Raw genomic sequence first — 19,199 nt, 5'->3', positions numbered from 1 at the left:
GCCGACATCCCACCTGAGCCCTGCTCCTGGGGAACCTCCATGGCCACAGGCACCTGCTGGCTGAGCTCAGCCTTGGCACCGGGGCTCTGCTGTTACAACACAACAATTGTGGGATAACGCAGTAACAAAGGCCTTGAAAATGTGCAATCTGTCTGATAAACTCATCTCARATTGCTGAGAGCAATTGCTTTGTACCACAACTGTACTTCATGTACAATAAAGCCCAGAGCAGTTTTTAAAACACTGAGTACTTGTCACAGAGAAAAGAATGGATTTCTGTACCAACATACTGAAATAGGCTTCAGATACTATAGATTCTTTATTATGCATTCTTCTGGATAGATGAAAAGTTTACTCTACCAATTTTAAAAACAGTAAGTATGTAACTACTACTTTAACACAGATTATTTATCCCTGTTCTGTTTCCTATGATTACTACCAAATGCTGACCACAGAAGGACAAATTCTTATTTTCCTTAGAAATCCAGAATTGTAGAATAATTTCAGCTGGCAGGATTCCTGACTGTCAGCCAGTCCAAACCCTTCCCAAAGCAGAGATCCCAGATAGATCAGGTGAGTCTGTCCTAGGACAGTGAGCCCCCACRGGGATCACCCACACAGGGCTCCCTGAGCCCCGCTGCCCCCAATGCCCAACCACCTCCTGGCAGAAGTGTTTGTTTTTCTGTCACACCAGAACTTCCCACATTCCCACCTGTCTGTTACTGCCATAGAACTGCATGAAGAATSTGCATTTCCCTTCTCTAGTCCCTCAGTGACTGAAGGAAGCAGCAAGATCTTCCTTTGGCCTTTTCCAGACYGAACAATGCTGCTGTCCAGTCAGTGAGGACTCCCCTCAAGGCCTCCAGGAAATCCACGCTGACTCTCTAAATCACATCACACTTATCCACATTTCATACTTCAAAGAATTTCGGGCTGACTTTCATAGAAACCAAGGAAATTCCCTTTGGTGTCCATCCTACCTTCCCCTTTGATGGGCGTGCCTGTCCCACCTGCAGAGCTCAGCAGTGACCCACACACATTGTCAGCATTGCAATACCCTTTCACATGTTTTTGCTATTTTTTCTCTAAGAGAGAAAYAAATTTCTTGCAAGTCAGTGTCAATATCCCTCCAGCACATTACATAAAACTCTATAAAACATGGTACCTCCACTTTCCAGAAAGTTAGAAGGCAAAAGACAATCACAGGAGGATTATATAGCTATGGTCTATCCTCTTCCCCTCAGTCTTTCTGCTTTCCCTGATGGAGTTTTGATCCTTCCCTCAGCCATCTGTTACTCTTATTTCTACCTGTATTTCCCTATGTTTCTCAGAAGTAGTAAAGACGGGAAGAAGAAAAACATGTCCTAAAAAAATACAAACAGAAAAATAATTTTCTAGAGATTTTCAGTTGATGTGACACAATCTAGAGGCCACAAAACATATCTACTAAGAAAACTAAGAGGAAAGAAAGAAGAGAAAGAGAATCCTTTACAGCACCCTTCCTCCCTCAAAGCAAGAAGCCAGACCTTTTTGTGTCACAGCTGGGGGTTGCCAAAGATCAGAGAGAGCCCAGAAGGCCAAAGGTGAGTCCCTKGCAACTGCTGATGGACCATCACACTCTGCTCCCTGCTCACCTGCCTCATGTTCCTTGGGACAGAACAGCCTTTGCTTCATTGTCCCCAAGGAGGCTGCTGTCACCTGCCTGAGAGCTTCCCAGACACAGCTCTGAGGAAACACCCTCAGTCAGGACTGCTCCACTCTCCTGCAGATGCTGCTCCAGGGAAGGAAGGATCAGGATTCAAGAGGGGCTGCATTTGATACCCACACAGTGCCAAACCCTACAAAGAGACTGCTGAGCTCCAGGTCTCCCAGAGCCAGTCCTCACTTATCAGTGCTCAGCATCCCCATTGAGAGAGCAGCCAGGGCTGGCCGCTGCCCTCCTGGATCCTTTCTTGATGGAAAAAAGCAAACACCCACATTAAACAACAGCAGAACAGAGGTTTTGTAAGCACTGCAGAGCTGCTGCAGAAAGGTGCACAACTTTATCAGTTTGAGGACAGCTGGTGTGCTTCAAAAAGTGAGACTGGAGACACAGAAATGTTGTGAAAACAAGATATCCAAAACATTTCATTTCCCTCATTGAATTAAAGCCACCATCTACCTGCAACATTTCTGTGCTTTTTTTATTAACCGGAAAGGAGAAAATGAGACTTGGGTGCACTTCTGTCTGTAACTGTGCTGCTGCTTAATAAACTCTAAACTTTTTGTTTAAACAAATCTGTCTTGTCTTAGGTATAAAGTGCCCCAATAAATTTTATAAAAGCAGGTCATGGAATGGAAGCCAATGARGTCATTGGGGAACAGTAAGAACCAKGACCCCCATCTGTTAATCTCAGCCTCTGACTGAGCTGGGGACAGACAGGGACACTCACACTAGGAATGCTGCTGCTTCTTCCAAACAGTTTCACCTGCAGCACAGCCACCTCCCACCCAGCAGTGTGTCCAAAGCTTTCCTGGAATCACACAGCATCCACAACACTGTCTCTCATAAAGCTTATCCTGCACTCCATGAGYACATTCACTTGCTTATCGATAACTCAGGAAAGCTGAACACAGATATGTTAGAAAACTCTCTTCATTAGTTCTGCTTCTCATGAAATCACTTATTTAGAGTATATTAAAGACCAAAACATTTGCTGACAATGACCTGTGAAAAAACAAAATAATTAGCTGAGCTAGCTYAAAGCAACACTTTTATCTTTCCCTCTCCTCAGTCAAAAGTATGGGAGATGAGAGGAATTCTCCTTTTTCACATAATTATTTCTTCCTGCTTTTTTAGGAAAAAAAAAATTTCTCTTAGCTGTTAGCTCATTCCAAAGCCCTAACTTAGCTTTTGACTATCTGAACACATGTATGGAGCATTTTTCTGTAAGGAAACACAAGAGAATTTGAGAAATCTCATGAAAAAAACACCTAATCTTCGTGCACAGAAATTAAAACAGAAATTAGGATGTGCCAAACTTCAGGTGCTGTGTGTAACCTCGATTTAGTCTGTGTGTGTGTCAGCTTTGGTGAGTCAACAGCCCCCAAGGCTGCGTGCTGCTCTGTGTGGCCTCATTAGCACAGAAAGCAGAAGGATTTGGGGAGGTGACATCRCTGTCCCTGTGACGTGTGCAGTTCTGCTGCAGCCAATGAACTCRGCAAGGAGCGCAGGAATGGGGTGTTCTTACAAGATAAGGGTGCTGCAGACTGTTTTTGCTTTTATTCCCGAGGTTCCTGTGAGAGTCTGGACAATTGAAACCAGCTCCAGGATGRTCCCCAACTGCACATTCCCCATTTTCCAGGTATCCCTCCTGCAGTCTCATGGATGAAAGAGCAACACACAAACAAGTGTCTCTCCAGATCCCCTGGGTGTGACACCATCCTTCAGGTACGTAAAAACCCCTGAGCATAACACGGGGCAAAGCTGGAACTGGCCCTTCCTTGCCCAGGAACTAAGGAACAGGGGCTTAGGCTTAAGCCCCAATTTCTCCTTATTGTGAGCATGTATCTATCAGACAAAAACAAGAACTTCACCTTTCCATTCCATGAACTTTAAGAAGTCTAAGTACTCTGAGCTTAAGCAATTTGAGGAGGAGTAGGAAACCAGTAACGGCCATGCTTTAAACATGTCACAAGTTACCTGAAAAACCTTCCCTCCAGGAGTGGCACAGATTCTCTACCAGCTGCCTCAAAAGCTTTTGATATCCATAATTTTTTGCTGGATTGGCCATTTCCAGAGCAGAGACAGGATCTTTACTTACAAGGGATTTACAAAGATAACTAGAAAAAACCCTATAGCAAAAAAGCCCTTAAGGAAAACTTTAATTTTTAAATTTTAGATTGGAACTTGGCTACTATGGAAAAATAAGAGGAAGCATCATATCAAAAGTGAAGTTAAAACAACATAATGAATATTGCTCAACATGTTTTGGCACGGGTAAGAGAGTAAGAGAGCATGTATTAGAGCCAAAATCCATAGAAGTCTTGATATGCTTCTAAAAATAAAATACAAGAGGGAAATGCCACCTCAGAACTGAGAAAAGATAGACTGCTGGAACACATGCAGATCACAGCAAGTGTTGACAGGACAAATACGAATGGGAATGTGGAAAAAGGAGCAGAAAACTAGAAAAGCTCAACATACAATATGTTTCTTAAAAGTCTGTGCTTAAGATTCACTAAGTTTTGAGAGCAAAACACAAAAAAAAGATTCACCTGTATAAACTTAGTAACACCAGAATCCCAAAACTTTACGTAAGTAATAAAGCAGCAGCCCTTAAAAAGAGGGCTGAAAGATAAATAATAAATAGCTGAGAAAATACAAGAGGGAATGAAAATTCTGAGTACTTTAATTAACACAAAGATAGTGGACACAAGGGGGAAAATTAAATAAGTGCTGCTAAGGAAACAGGAAAAAAAAACCACAGAGGAACATTGCAAGTAAAGCATGTTTAATCAGAAAAATGCCTTAAATCCTTAGTTATAACTCCTCTTATATTGCTTTGGATTCTCTAGCTTACAAATTTAACTACCAGAATTAGYTGAAATAGTGTATTTTGTGCAAATTAAAAATGGCTGTAAACACACCATGTATTATCGTTCAGTTCCTGGCAGATACACAGAATAAAGCAGCCAACTGACTCACAGTGTCACAGAAGGGACCCTAAAGCTCACCTCRTTCCAACCATGGACAGCAACACCTCCCACCAGACCAGGTTAACCACCCCGTAACTCCTCTGGTTGTATCTTAGAGCTTGGTGGAAAACATTTTTAGGTGGAAAAATACAGAGCAATACTGTAAAATAAAGTATTTTAACAGAACCTACACCTAATGTTTTATTTTGTAAAGGGCATTTTGTTTTCTCAGTATTTTGTAACAGAGTATTCTGTCCTGCAGCTTTCAACACTTTGGGCAAATTTTCCTTTTATGACCTCTCAATGCTCCCTCTCCCACACTATCAGTTTAAGATGTCTGGAAGCCTACTATCAGGGTGTCTTTCCTGTGACATACTCACATTTTAAAATTTACCAGAATGCTGAGTTTTCTGTACAGCACCAGTTTTTTGGGCATAACTACTTTCTCATTCCTGTCAATGTAGACTCTTATCTGCTAATTGCTTTCTTGCCCTTCCCCCATGAATTTGTCCTTGAAGCCCACAACAGAAACACCAAGGGGTGTCACACTGTGGATCACCTGCTTGATGAGAACATTTAAAAATAAATGGAGTTACAGTGTAATTTCTGGCCCTGTTCAGTGGTACATTCTAGCTCCATCATTCTGTGGCAGCTTAAAGCGTCTCGCAATGTGTTCATCAGGTGAAAAGAGAAAACTGCTATTTTTGGCTGTTGAAGCAATGCAAAACCGCTGGGATGTCTGCCTGCCTGCCTCTCTTATCCTGCTTCCTAAGCTCCTCTGTGGAGATATATCCTCAAAGAACACGTGCCTTTCTTGCAGTGTTCAGGATCCATAATTTCTTCCTTTTTCYTTATACTTTGCTGCATTTAAAGGCACAGGTTTACCTCTCCATCCTTCATTCCACTGTTACAGATGTTTGAGTCTGCCCTTCTCCTTGCAATTTTCCTATAAATGAGACTTCCTATATGTAATTAACTTTTTATAAGTCTCTAGGGAGACCTTGTAGCCCCTTCCAGTTCCTGAAAGGGTTCCAAGAGARCTGGAGAGGGACTAGGAAAAGGGCCTGCAGTGACTGGAATGGCTTTCCACTGTCAGGGGGCAGGGATGGATGGGATCCTGGGCAGGAATTGTTCCCTGGGAAGGTGGGGAGGCCGCTCAGGGTGCCCAGAGAAGCTGTGGCTGCCCCTGGATCCCTGGCAGTGTCCAAGGCCAGGCTGGACATTGGGGCTGGGAGCAGCCTGGGACAGTGGGAGGTGACCCTGCCCATGGCAGGGGGTGGGACTGGATGGGCTCCAAGATCCCTTCCCACCTGAACCAACCTGAGATTCTCCAGCTTTTAAGACTTTGTTCCTGTCAGTACAGGCTGACAGGAAATGGAAAGAAATGTAGGGAGCACTGCTCATTTCCACAGTCCCTGCCACCTTACACTGTTCCCATGAGATCAAAGGCTCCAACRCCCTAAGGGTTAAATGCCTTTTTCATCACAGTGTGCTGTCTCTCCCTGTTTCCAGCCAGAAGGAACTACAAGCTTTGCTCAGCACAGGCAGAGGGGAACACTTCCTGGGGTGAGGACTGCTCACCTTCTCCAAGAGCAGCCTGTTCTTCCCAACAAAGCAGCCAGCTCAGAACTCTATAAAGTGATTTTTAGACACAGCACACAACTGAAGGATTATCCTGCTGTTACAGGCTACCATGGAAACCAGAGGGAAAAAAAAGGGCTGAATATTAAAATTTGAGAGCGAGAACATCCATCACTGCTATTAGACAAAATGGTTTGGAAATGCTTCTACTAAYAGGTCTGGGCTGGAAGCTTTCCTGTTTGCTACTTTCTCCTGTAAGTGCTACAAGTGGAACAGAACATAGGACAGAGAAAATATTCAAAAATCTTTACAGCTCAAGTATACTCACACWCCACAAAAAGAAAAAAAATAGAAGTATCTGTTTGACAGAAGTATAAATAACTCCAAAYGTAAAAATCAAAAATTAAACTCTAATCCACAGATTTAGTTAGAAGTTAACAATACATTCCAGAGTAAAACATCAGAATAAGCTGTTTCTGCATATGACACTAGTAAGTCAAATTTCTGCATCTCTGCATCAAAAACAAACTTTCACTATTTTGATTCCAGCTCCATAAGCCTGGAGTCTTCAGAGGACAAAGAAAAAAGAAGTGAAAAAGAAAAATTATTAATAACAAATCTTGAGAACAAAGAGTAAACTAACTCAGCCTGGTTTTTTTGTGCCATTATCACTAAGATTAAACCCTTCAAAGGTCAGATAAAGAATTCATGGCACTTTGAATCTCCTTCTTTTGTTAATCAGGACTTAAGATTCAATCTGGTACTGAAATACCCACRAGTGGTACCAGGAATCGACTGACATATATTTTGTTCTGTATAATAATAGAAAGKTTTACATCTTCTGGAAGCAAATTCAGTGGTGATTGGTTGAAAAGACAGTGTAACAGCTGGTTGGAAAATTACAAATCAAAGTGATGCCGACTCAAACTCAACCTTCTCACCACTCAGAGCAAAAAAGACATTCTGTCACTGGCCATTTACCAATGCACCAAATCATAAAATAAGATAGGAAAACAAGTCGATTCCTTTCCTTTGAAACCAAAAAGAATGTGGTCTGCTAAGATTCTGTTGATGGTGCCATACCAGGATGAAATGATGATGTTTAGACAGGCATAACAGTTGAATGTATTGTCTTCTCTTTAAAAGCAAATACGTCAGTGTGTGTGACTCTCTAATTTGAACTGGTGGGTGAAAAACTGAGTGACCCAGCAGTTTGTGCTCACAGCCCCCAGAGCYCCTGCCCTGGGCTCATCCCACAGCGTGGGCATAGGGTGAGGGAGGGGATTCTCCTCCTCTGCTCAGGTGAGACCCCACCTGCAGAGCTGCCCCAGCTCTAGGGTTCCCAGCACAACACAGACATGGAGCTGTGGGAGTGAGTCCAGGAGGCCACGGACCTGCTCCAAGATCTGGAGCCCCTCTGCTCTGGAGCCAGGCTGGGAGAGCTGGGGGTGCTCACCTGGAGAAGGGAAGGATCCAGGGAGAGCTCAGAGCCCCTCCCAGGACCTAAAGGGGCTCCAGGACAAGGGGGAATGGTTTCCCACTGTCAGGGGGGCAGAGATGGATGGGATCCTGGGCAGGAATAGTTCCCTGGGAAGGTGGGAAGGCCCTGGCACAGGGTGCCCAGAGAAGCTGTGGCTGCCCCTGGATCTCTGGGCAGTGTCCAAGGCCAGGTTGGACACTGGGGCTTGGAGCACCCTGGGACAGTGGAAGATGTCCCTGCCCATGACAGGCATGGCATGATAGATGACCTTTAAGGTCCCTTCCCACACAACCCATTTCACAGTTCTGTGAACTGCAAAAATCACTTAAGATTTTTGTTTTGTTTGGCCACAGCTTTAGAATAACCCCATCACTGCAGATCAGAAGTAAACTGTCTTCAAAGGCTCTAAAGACAGAATTTTAATGATTTCCACTATGTGTCCCAATGACAGGGAACAAGAAGTTAGAATCTACAGCTGGTTCTAAATGCAAGTAAAACTAAGACACATAAAATACAAAGTTCTTGTTACAAGACTTGGAGTTAAGAGTAGAAAGGTCCCCGGGCAACATGATTGGCCCAWTATCTGTTGCCATTTCCTTTCACCAACAGCTTCAGACTCCAAAAGTGATACAGGTCCCAGCATCAGAAAGGCCAATTTACAGTGACAGTCAGGATAGCATGGGATGGATTCCATGCCTTTCTGGTTGTCCAGAGAACCTGAAAGAAACACTTGGGGGACTCTGGYTGAGCTCCCTTCAAACAAGTCATGTGAGCACTATCCATGGAACCAAAGGAGCTCCCTACAAATGCACAGTGATCCACAGAGCCACTGCCACWGTAGGACTTCCATGAGAAACATGGATGCTGTGGTTGGTGAGATCTTCTCTTTCTCTTGGTTCAAAACTTCGGGAAGAAAAACAGGAACTCTTGGTAAGTCCAGCTCTAATTGTGAGAAAGTACTTCTGGTTTTATGGAGATCTGTGGAAACAGGCTCACCTGGTGCCTTAATTTTTGCATTTTTCACTCTTCTCCACCATAAGGAAAAAACTAGCAGCTTRAAAGGCAGGCTCTGAGAACACAGGAGTAATAGCAGTACTCTGTTAACATTAAAATATGTCATTTTCTTGAAATACATCTGCCTCCTCTTCATCAATCAAAAAGTCACTATGAATGGCAAAMRTCACTTTAAAGTGACTTGAAGAATATAAGATGAATATCAAAGCGGGGGAGAAAAAGGTTTGAACCAACAGCACAGAAAATTGCCATTATTTATGTCAACCAGATCTATGTGACTAAATACACACACAGTTTGCTTTCACTCTCATAAGTTGCTAAAAATATTTCTAGGCACTTTCTCCCAAGTCACTTAGAAGTTAGTTCCCAAGAACTTAGAAGTTATCCAGAGCATTTATTTCAATAATAATAAATAAAATTTAAAAAAAWAAATAAACAGTAGAGACTCTAGTAAATCTGACAAATGACATTAAAGGTTTTGCAMAAAATGATGTAATGATTCTGTAGAAGCAAATTCCTACAAGAGATGGTGCCTAAGAAAGGCCAGTGACTGCTGCTGAGGGAAAGGGTCCAGTCAGCCCAAGGTGCTCTAAACTTTACCCCTTTACACCCAGGGTCAATGCTACAGGTGGTGAGGGCCAACACCAACAGTTTAAAGGCAAAATTTAAGATTCTGGTGTCCAGAAAGAAGTGCAAAACTCTACACCTTGTATCTGAGCTGACCACAGGAACCCAAGAACTGGGCTCAGCTCTGCTGGGCTCATCAGTCCTTAAACAAGAGGACAGAGGCTGCTGGCCAGGGAGCTCCTGGCTGCTCCTGCAAGGTYCAGGAGCACTTTTGTACAACGCCCCTTCCTACACTTCCAGGCACCCAAAACCATTCCACCACACCTCCTGCTCCATGCAAATAAGGGAAAGACAAGGTAAAGACCATTTATGCCATTCTGCCCTGTAATGGCTTTGATTCCAGCAGTGTCAGAAAACACTGTAACTTCCAGTTAAAAGGACATGAACAACTGTGAGGCTCAGCTGGTCATGGTTCAGGTTAAACTGAGGCAATCTGATCACACTGACAGAATAAGGAAAGAAGTAGGCAGTGGTGAAATGTGAGGAGGACTGGATCTGCTTCAGAGTCCTCTTCTTCCAAGTTATATAGTCTTTGAAACCCAAGCTTTTTGCTTTTTTTTTTCCTCTATCCAACTACTACTGAATGCCTGCAGATTCTGAGCACATTGGATTTGGTTTAACCGCTTTCTATCTGCCAGAGAATATGACTTTTCATTAGGATACAGACCCTTTAAATCACCCCAYTTCCTTCTCTTCAGAAGTAATTACTGCAGTGTATCAGCACTGCACTTAATCAAATAAGTCCATGGCTTCATTAATGCAAAGGATGGAGAATCGTAATTACAGTATTTGCTGAGAGAAACGTCATTTTGCAATTTAATTCCTAACCTTGGTCTGCAACAAGTCTGACTAAACCTACAGCAGAATTTACATCTTTGGAAAGGCCAGAGACACAAAGACTTTTCTATTTTGYAATCCAATCAGAAAATATCAAAGATCTAGTGGCATTCAGTTGCTTTTGTAATTAGCTCTTGTCTTCACAGAACACACTATCTAGGTCATCTACAATCAATCCAGCAATGGATCTTGCACACAGCCAGCAAACTCAAACACTGAGAGAATTTGCTCACAAGTCTTAGAATACTACTATCAAAAATAAATCAGACTWAGGCTTTYTCTCATCTGYTTAGTATGGAGGGTGTTCCTCCTKTAACAAATGTATMTAATACAGRAAAAAAAATACAKAAAGAGGAAATGGCACARATYTGGCTATTATTCTGAATCATTAACRCCAAGAGATACTCCCTGCTCTTCTCATAAAAAGCTGTAGCATTAAAGCACTATCTGAGAGACTCCTCAAGTTCTACCTCAAGTTTTCTCCTCATGTGAGGATATGGATATAATTAAATTAATATAGTGGAAAATAAGTAATAGTATTTGAACTCCTTGCACAATTTATCTCCAATRAGCAGTGCCAAAAATAATTTTACATGCTCTGAGTTTACTTAGTAATGTACAGGGACAGAACACAGACTTTGTTCCAAGCTTACAGGGAAYGCTTTCATTTCCAGCAGAGATTTGAACTTATTATACAGAACTGGCAGTGTAGAAGTAATTTCAAAACTAACTTGTCTTTCTTTACATTATAAATTTGCTTTAAAATATTCTAATACCATGAGTTCTGTCCATTAATTCAATAAATTTATTTTAAGTTATTTGAAAGTTTATGTATTAACTCATACCTATAAATTACTAAATGGCAGATTTTAGGCCAGCTCATTTCTGGTCTGCTGTCATATGCACAGTGTGTATAGTTCAATATATTCAGGTAGCAAGTAATAAAGAAAAATACGTTTGGTTTAAATTACTGTTGCTCCTGTTACCAATTCRTAGAGTGAAACCTTGGACTGCAGTCAGACCTCAGCACAGCAGGTATTTCATTCAGATTTTCAAACCACAAACCAGTGTGCCCTTCCTTCATGTCTCCTGCACTGAAGTAAATTCCCATGGCTTTCCCCCATTTGTTTCTGAAGGTAGCAGGGTACCTCATTTGGGAAAGAATGCCATTAGTTCACAAGTGGCTACAGAATGTGTTGCACCACTTCAACACTTTTTCACACTTTCAGATGGTAATTATTTTTTAAAAAAATTTTCAAGGCTTCTCCTCCCCAGGAGATTTAGGAACATGCAAAGTTTAAAAGAATTAAAAAAAAAAAATTGTAATTACTTTCCTCATTGCCAAAGAATCTTTGAAGAGCTAAAGAGGAAAAATAAACAGTAAGGAAGAAAGAGTATATGAGATGACAAGAATGAATACATTCAGAAGCAAACAGGAAGAAATTGTGAAAACCTTTTTGATTTAAAACTATACACACAACAAAACCAAAGCTTTAATTTCCAGAACATCAACATGTATTAACTATTTGTACTCTTCACAAAAGACTGATTTTGATGTAACCCCATTAATTGTTAAGTGTCTGATATGAACTTTTTAACCCTACCTATCTTCTTGAAAGAACTGATGAAACAGTTTATGTATGCCTGGYAATCTGATTTACCTTCAACCCAACCCATTTGCATCTTATTTTCAGTTTGAATTTTATAAGCTTACACTTCAAGATAAACACACTGTAAAAATTACCTCAAGGCCCAGAAACAAGAGTACAAAGTTCAGCTCTTGTTTATCTACACCACCCATGAAATGAAAATGAAGTAATTTCCATCTTACAGTCTTATCTTCCCRTTTTCAAATGTGGTTAACGGCATGTTTTTAACTGCTTTACAGTTCTTGAGGTGCATTTATTTCTATATACCAYGCATACAAAATATTTTAGAAATACCTGACAATGCTGTGGATTAAATCCTATAGAAGTAAGTAACAACTTTTCAAAATATGTATTACTTCTGACTGTGCAACATTCTCCCCTATATTCACACATTAAAAASAGATTTTGTTGAAGAAACTGTGAGAAAATAGACTTTACACCCTAAAAAAAATACAGTCTCCAATGCTATGAATTGCATTATTTCCTAATTTGAATTAGAATTCAATTTATCATACCAACTTCTTAATAATAAAAGAATGACTGAAGAGGCAAAGCTTTTTAACACATGCCAAAGTCAGYGACATTTCTCACTATTTGCAGTTCCTTCCAGAAGGCCCATATGCAGGAAATTAGATTTACCCAGGTCTTCTTTGTGCTCTATTACGTCCACCAATACAGAACGATGATTCCATCGATCACAAAACAAAATCATGCACAATTCTTTTTTTAGACCACTTATCTCAATACCATGTTATGCCTCCAATTAAAATATTATTAATCAGAGTAAACAACACTACTCCCTGGTTAATTTGCTTTCTGGAATCCTTTCCAACAACAAAGCAAGCAGTTTCTTGTTCATTGCTTTTACCAGACCATAAAATGGCCACTCTGCTGCTTTTCCCTGCTTTCAGCCTTCAATTTCCTTTGGCAAAGCAGAAATTTATTTGTTTGCCCTTAATTAAGCTCATACAACATAAATAAAACCCAAAATGAGCACGCTAACTCAGAAATCCTGCAATTATTGGCTCAGTTTGCACAATTCAAACAGAATTTGACAGACGTCAAATAGGTGAGAAACAACCAGGCACTCAAGAATTAAGTGGGAAGAGAGCGTCGAACCCCAAGTGTTTGTTTCCTAAGAAAAGTTCCACAAAGGAGTCTGACTTTAGGCCCTCAAATCACAGACAGATCTCTGCTTACTCACACCTGAGAAAAACCCAGCCTTACTGCAGCACCCACCAGCAATCCAGGCTGAAAGGTGACAGCTGGAATATTTGCTCATCAGCATTGATTTCACACAGGAACCTAAAGAGAAGATTCTGTGGGAAWAATACGGAAAGATCATATAAAGAAAATTTACCCACTTCCTTTCACCAACTACTAAGGACTTTAGTGTGCCAATTCAAAATGCTGCAGTTAACAGAGAGCCCCTTACAGTCCAGAGGAGGTTACAACACTGCCAGGAATGTGACAGGAAGGGAGCTCCACCAGTTTGGTTCCAACAGCAACTGGTGTCGAAGAGCTGGTAGAGACAGGTGAGCAAGCGCCAGCAGTGCTCAAACCACTTCRGAAAACCTGCTTAGGAATGGACAGGTTTCTGGCTTGCCAAGCAGAAAATAAATGAGAGGGATGGAGATGGATGGGAGAGAAAGAATGGGAATAATTTCACAGTACACTTGAAAGCAGTCAAGTAGTTTCCTCTYCAACTACGCGAGTCCCTTTTCCCCTGCAAAAGAAAGCTTCTTTCCTCCCATGGACTCAATGCTGGTTTTCCTTCACAGCTCAAAAGGCTGTTTCAACCACTAATTGCTTACGGTTAGGAAAAAAATATTTATTCCACAAGCATGGCTCTCTTTGCCTTCAAAATGTAGAAAGGTCAGAGTGCTCGAGGAGCTTACCRTTTGTTCTATATCAACAACAGAAGGCATGAGCTGACAGCCACACAGATACCCAAGTCAGCTCTAAATTCAGGGAGCTCCAGAAATGGAAACAGCCTGGTTGTCATAGCAGCAGAGCAGGATACCTGAGCTAATTACTCAGTCTGAGAGGCAGAGCTAATTAGCCCAGATGCAGCATCACACTGACACAGTTATAATCCTTCTGGGACCTGCACACACATATTGCTGATTAGACATTTCAGTTTGCTTGCAACCAGCTCAGGGAGCTCGGCACTCGATGTTGTGCTTTACATAAATGTTCAAAGGAAGAAGAGAAAAAAGRGAAAAAGCCAAAATATGTTTCTACAAAGAAAAAAAGCAAAGGAAAAGAGCTCACAAAACCCCCCAGGAAACTATGAACACTGATCTGCAACTCTTCTGCAAGGGAGGAGGGTGCCTGAATCCACAGCGCTGCTGACCAAAGCACAACACTGGGCATGGAAATCTCAGTGATGTGGATGCACCCCAGGCACTCACTTGAAAAAATCACTTTGTCAYTATGAGAAGCTAACATCAAAAACTTCTCTGTTATCTAATAATGAAAACTCTGAAATGCTGCTCCTGACTTAGAAATAAGAAAGTAAATATAACACCACCTGCTTTACAGATTGTGAATCCCATGGAAAGTAAACACCTACTACCAACAGACATACCTGCTTTATTTTCAAGTACTACAAACAGCATTTTTACTGTTTTTCCAGAAAGAAGTAGTATCTTAAAACTTACCTTTTCACCTTTCTAAGGTACTATATGATAGAAGATCCTCCCTCTAAAAGCAACAACCCATTTTAAAAGGGTCAGAACCAAAAAGTGAATGGGTGAATGTGTCTCAGTCCTTGTCAACCATTTTGGTGTCACAGAAATCCAATATAATGTGATGGAGAAGACAACATAGACAAGCTGTGAAAGGCAGGGACTTTTTATATGCTTGAAGGAAAAAAACAAGAAAGAAAAAGAAAAATTCTTTACACAACCATTTCTGTTCTTTGTAATCAAAATYAGTGAAGGCAGCATATGGACAGATTGAGCAGGGAAACTAGAGGAAAGATGACATGARAAGTGACCAACTCCCATGCAGATCTGCTTATTGAATTGAGATGTTTTGACAAGTTCAATACAAGAAGCTTCTAATTTACACCAAATAGCACTCTACAASTATAGAAATATTATTGGAGTCATGCTAAAACCTAATCTCCTACATTTTTAATGGACATACATTAAACAGATACTCAGAAGAGTTGACAAAGGACAGACATGCTTGACTATTTYGTGTATATTTATTGAATTTTAAATTGCACAATCTTTTATGTTMACCTGCCAAAATCACTAATTTGACAATGGAGTATTAACAATTTACATAATACAACTGCTTACTCATATTTACAAGAGATCATTTCTCATTTCAGCAACATATCTAAGCAAAGCTGGARGATGCCAAGAGATTCATTCAAGTGTCTGTGCTGCCCAAGAGAATGGGATAAATACATAAAAATCAATGTTTCTCTAAACAGAAAGGTATTTTTGTCAGAGTCAATAGTGCTGCTAAATAAAACAGTTTGGTGCCACAATGATTTCTAATTAAAGTCAGAAAATGGACACACACTCTTCACTGATCAAAACCTTTCAAAGACACATCAAGCTAAATATACTTTACATATATTTAGACAACAAATAATTCTAAGCACTGTTGAAATGGAAGATTTATAAACCTAGCATCACACTTCCCTGAAAAACTTCCTCTCAAGTTAGTTGTCCTCCTCCCTTTCAGTAACTGATCACAAACTTACATATATTATCAGTCAGCACTGAGATCCAACTTTGGGAAAGAAGGGTGGAGAATCTGAGACAATGTTAGTGGAACAAATTGAAAAGAAAAAAATTAAGGAATACTAAGGAAGACAAAGCAGTTGTTGAGATTCACAAAGGATTGTGATTTATCAGAAATAAAAATAAGCATGAATATCAACCAAGTCTCTAAAGAGAAACCAAAATGTCATAATATATGATCTTCTCATGGAAAAGAAATTTGGTCTTCCTCACGAAACACAGAACAACCCCATATTTCTCATTTCCATTAAGCACAGCTTAGCATGCACTTTACCCTAAGTGAACTACCAATAAAATCCACTCTCTTCTGATAAGCTCTTATTTATTCTAGAAAACAGGCATATTACTGGAAACTGGAAAGAACTGAACTGTTTGCCAGGATTTTACCCTGTTCTACAGCCGTTACTGTACCCASTGCAAAAATTCCAACAGAGAAATAAATCTCTCAACCACACCACAGACTGGGGGATAAGTAATTTTTGYTTCCTTTCTCCTACCCTTGCTGTCTGGGACCAGAAGGCACTGAAGAAAGCTCAGCAGAGATATCCCTGGGGTTACAGAGCAGAGCACAGAAAATGGAAAGGCACCACTCAAAGAAAAGCCAAGCAAGTCACTGGCATCAGGCACTGGCAGTGCTGCTGCCTCCCAGCCAGGAGCAGAAAGCTTTTTGGGGAAGCACTTGCTCCAGCAGCATATGGCTGACAGTGGGCATTCAGCCTGCATCACTCACCAACGARGGGTTTGAAAGATAGGAATCTTATCAGAGTGCTGCTTCCTCTAACGAGAAGGAAAGGGAGAATAAATTAGAGAGCAGCCGGGGAATGAAGGTATTTATGACGTGCCTTCACAAAAAGCCTGCATTGACAAGAATACGAACATGGCCAACCATGCCTTTGGTTYAATGCTGCCCAAATTCTTACAAATRAGCTTGTTGGGTTGGGTTTTTCATACACACCTTTAGGAGAGAATTTTAAAAAAAGCAAATGGAATACAACTACTTTCACATAAGCTGCCAAACACAACTGAAAAATGAATGTTTCAGGGAGTYTGTGTGAACAGTGCAGACATTGACACAGGCTGGTAACCTATGCCCTAACCTTCAGCCCTTTCACAGAATGCTTCCAGAGCTTCAGTCTTTCCTGTCATCCACAAAATAAGTTTATTCCTTCAGCTATGAAAAAGCATTGCTGAAGCTGCTGATGGTTCCCATTTCTTTTCCCTGATGCTTTTAACTACTCGAGACTTCACCTTATACTTCAGAAGGAAGAAAAGGGACTTCTAGCCAGACCACTKGATGCCTAAATGCACATTCCCACATCAGACACAAAATGCAGAAAAAGCATTTCTGAATAGTGGGCAGTTTTCAGCTCTACTTAAAGTAAATTCTAGGAAGCATCAAGAAACAGTAAATGGTTTGGTTCTGGGCACTACAGAGAGAGAGGAGCTCTGTCTCTTTTCAAGGCTGAGTTAAGTGAAAAAAGACAACACATGAAAAATTCATTAGAAGGCACAGAGTGGCAAGAGAATACTAGAAAGGCTGACTGCAGCATGCCTGGTAACAGAGACTGCTTAAACAGGGTACAAAAGGCAGGGCACTCGCTGCTGATGTGATAAAGTATCACAGAGGAACAAACAAGACTGGTGCTTCATCCACAGGAAATCTTTCTTGCTTATCGAAGTCAACTGAAGCCTGACTTCTTCCTCTTTAGCTTAAAAAAATTATCATTTCCCTAGAAAGAAAGAAAAAATATCAAAGTTAAGGTACAGCTGCACCTACTAAGTTTTGCAATTAAAAAAACTGGGAAGAAACAGAAAAGGGAAGTAAAGATACGCCTACCTGGAGTACCAGATCTTTTGTCTCCTGCTGCTGACGAGTAGAGCRTCTCTGTGACGATTTGTACACTTTAGCATGATGACAGGAAAGTGAGAAAGAGAAAGGGTAGCCCTTGACAAACAAGCTTTAAATCAAGTTATTGTGGAATGCAGACAATATTTCTATACAAACCATGCACATGAGGARTACCAACCCAAGCGTTTCCCCCACCTTTACCAGCATTTGCACTAACACATGTTTGTAGGTCAGATTTATTCTATACAACTTGTTTCCCATGTTCTGTACCTCGACATCCTGAACACTGGATAAAGAAGTTGATTAAATCCAGAAGTGCTATGTCCCTGTCTTGTTTATATGATTCAATCCAGTCGTCCACCACAGACTGTCAAGAAAAAAAGAATACTTATCAGAGACTCTTAAGAAGTGTTTTTATAAAAGGCAAATGACTAATTTTTTTTCAGAATATAGTTTTATAATTGAGCATTTATTTTGCATAATTATACATGTGCACAAATTCAGAAATCTATGCACCTTCTCTCGAGGTGGAGACAGAACAAATATTGACAGAGACCAGAACTCTATGCACCATTTTCTGGTATTATAATTGYATAAACACAAGTTCAAATTGAAATYACTGGAATTCCTCTAAACTACTTAGAGTATTTTTTCAGTTTTAAAACTGTGTTGAAAAAAACAAATAYTGTTACTCCATTCAGATTGACCAGTATATATTCCCAGAAAAATGATAAATTTTGGGACAAACACTGATTTTACATTGCATAGTGAACATCTCAGTATTTATAAAGGCCAAAGTAGCACATTAGTCACTCAGGAACACTCTAAAAAGTTCAGGAAGACAAAATAAAATGAAGCATACATAGTAAATAAAATAATACACAGAAGTTGGACTTGGGTTTTTTGTAAACCACCTGGATCACAGGATAGCCACATGATATTTAAAACTCAGACACAGTTTTAAAAATGCCCTCAGAACTATAGGTAGCCAGGAGATATTTTTATAATCCCTGAGATTTCAAGCTCCTCAGATACATAACCACTGTAGGTAAGMAACTGCATATATTTCATGTGTCAAATATTATGCTTTACTGTATTTTTTAAAAATTTATTTACTTTGTATGAGGAAAAAAMCAAACTTTTCTGTTCCATACATGCAGCAGCATTCATTGGGAAAAGCTTGATTATGTTATCAGAGCATATCACACCTTCCAAATGAATTAGTTATTTTGGACAGTTCGGGTCTACAATGAATTTCTATAAAATGACTTAAAAAAACCACACATGTATACAAACACCCCACCATGGCCACACACCTGGCTTCTACTGTRCTGAAAAGAAATCAATAGAAAGATAAAATCCAAACTATTTGATCTCTTAGAAAAATTTGCCTTTTTCTTAATCAGTAGCTCTAAGGAGAGACCTTGAAAAATCCCTCTGAAGTTTCCATTTTATCCAAGTGCAAACTCCCAAGACCACCAGTCGGGTCCTGGCAGGTGTATGAGGAAAAGGAAAAAGCAAACAGTGTGTACACAGCAGAGACACACAAAGCTCAGAACTGAGCCAAACACTGCACACAGCACCACGCTCAGCCCRTGCCAGGAACAGACCCGCTCGTGGTGTCTGCCACACTCCCATGGCATCCACAACCAGCATCAATCTCTGAACATCCAACTGGCCAGGAAACTCAGTTTACACAGGTTTTGCCTCCCAACACACAG

The 19,199-nt window shown here is 40.6% G+C and overlaps 1 protein-coding gene across 1 annotated transcript in view; it reads right to left on the bottom strand.

Moving 5' to 3' along the window:
- The window catches only part of LOC130585442 (cohesin subunit SA-1), a gene marked incomplete at its 3' end in the record, with an annotated part of 135,131 nt that overhangs the window by 52,313 nt on the left and 63,619 nt on the right, over positions 1 to 19,199 (bottom strand). The window contains exon 5 of the mRNA XM_057385932.1: positions 17,749 to 17,845. Coding sequence (XP_057241915.1) covers positions 17,749 to 17,845 — 97 coding nt within the window. The remainder of the gene's footprint in view (positions 1 to 17,748; positions 17,846 to 19,199) is intronic.

This window comes from Malurus melanocephalus, unplaced genomic scaffold, assembly GCF_030028575.1.
Source record: "Malurus melanocephalus ecotype Western Australia unplaced genomic scaffold, MMel_1.1 scaffold_889, whole genome shotgun sequence".
Lineage (NCBI taxonomy): Eukaryota > Metazoa > Chordata > Aves > Passeriformes > Maluridae > Malurus > Malurus melanocephalus.
This window is presented reverse-complemented; position numbering and strand designations above follow the sequence as displayed.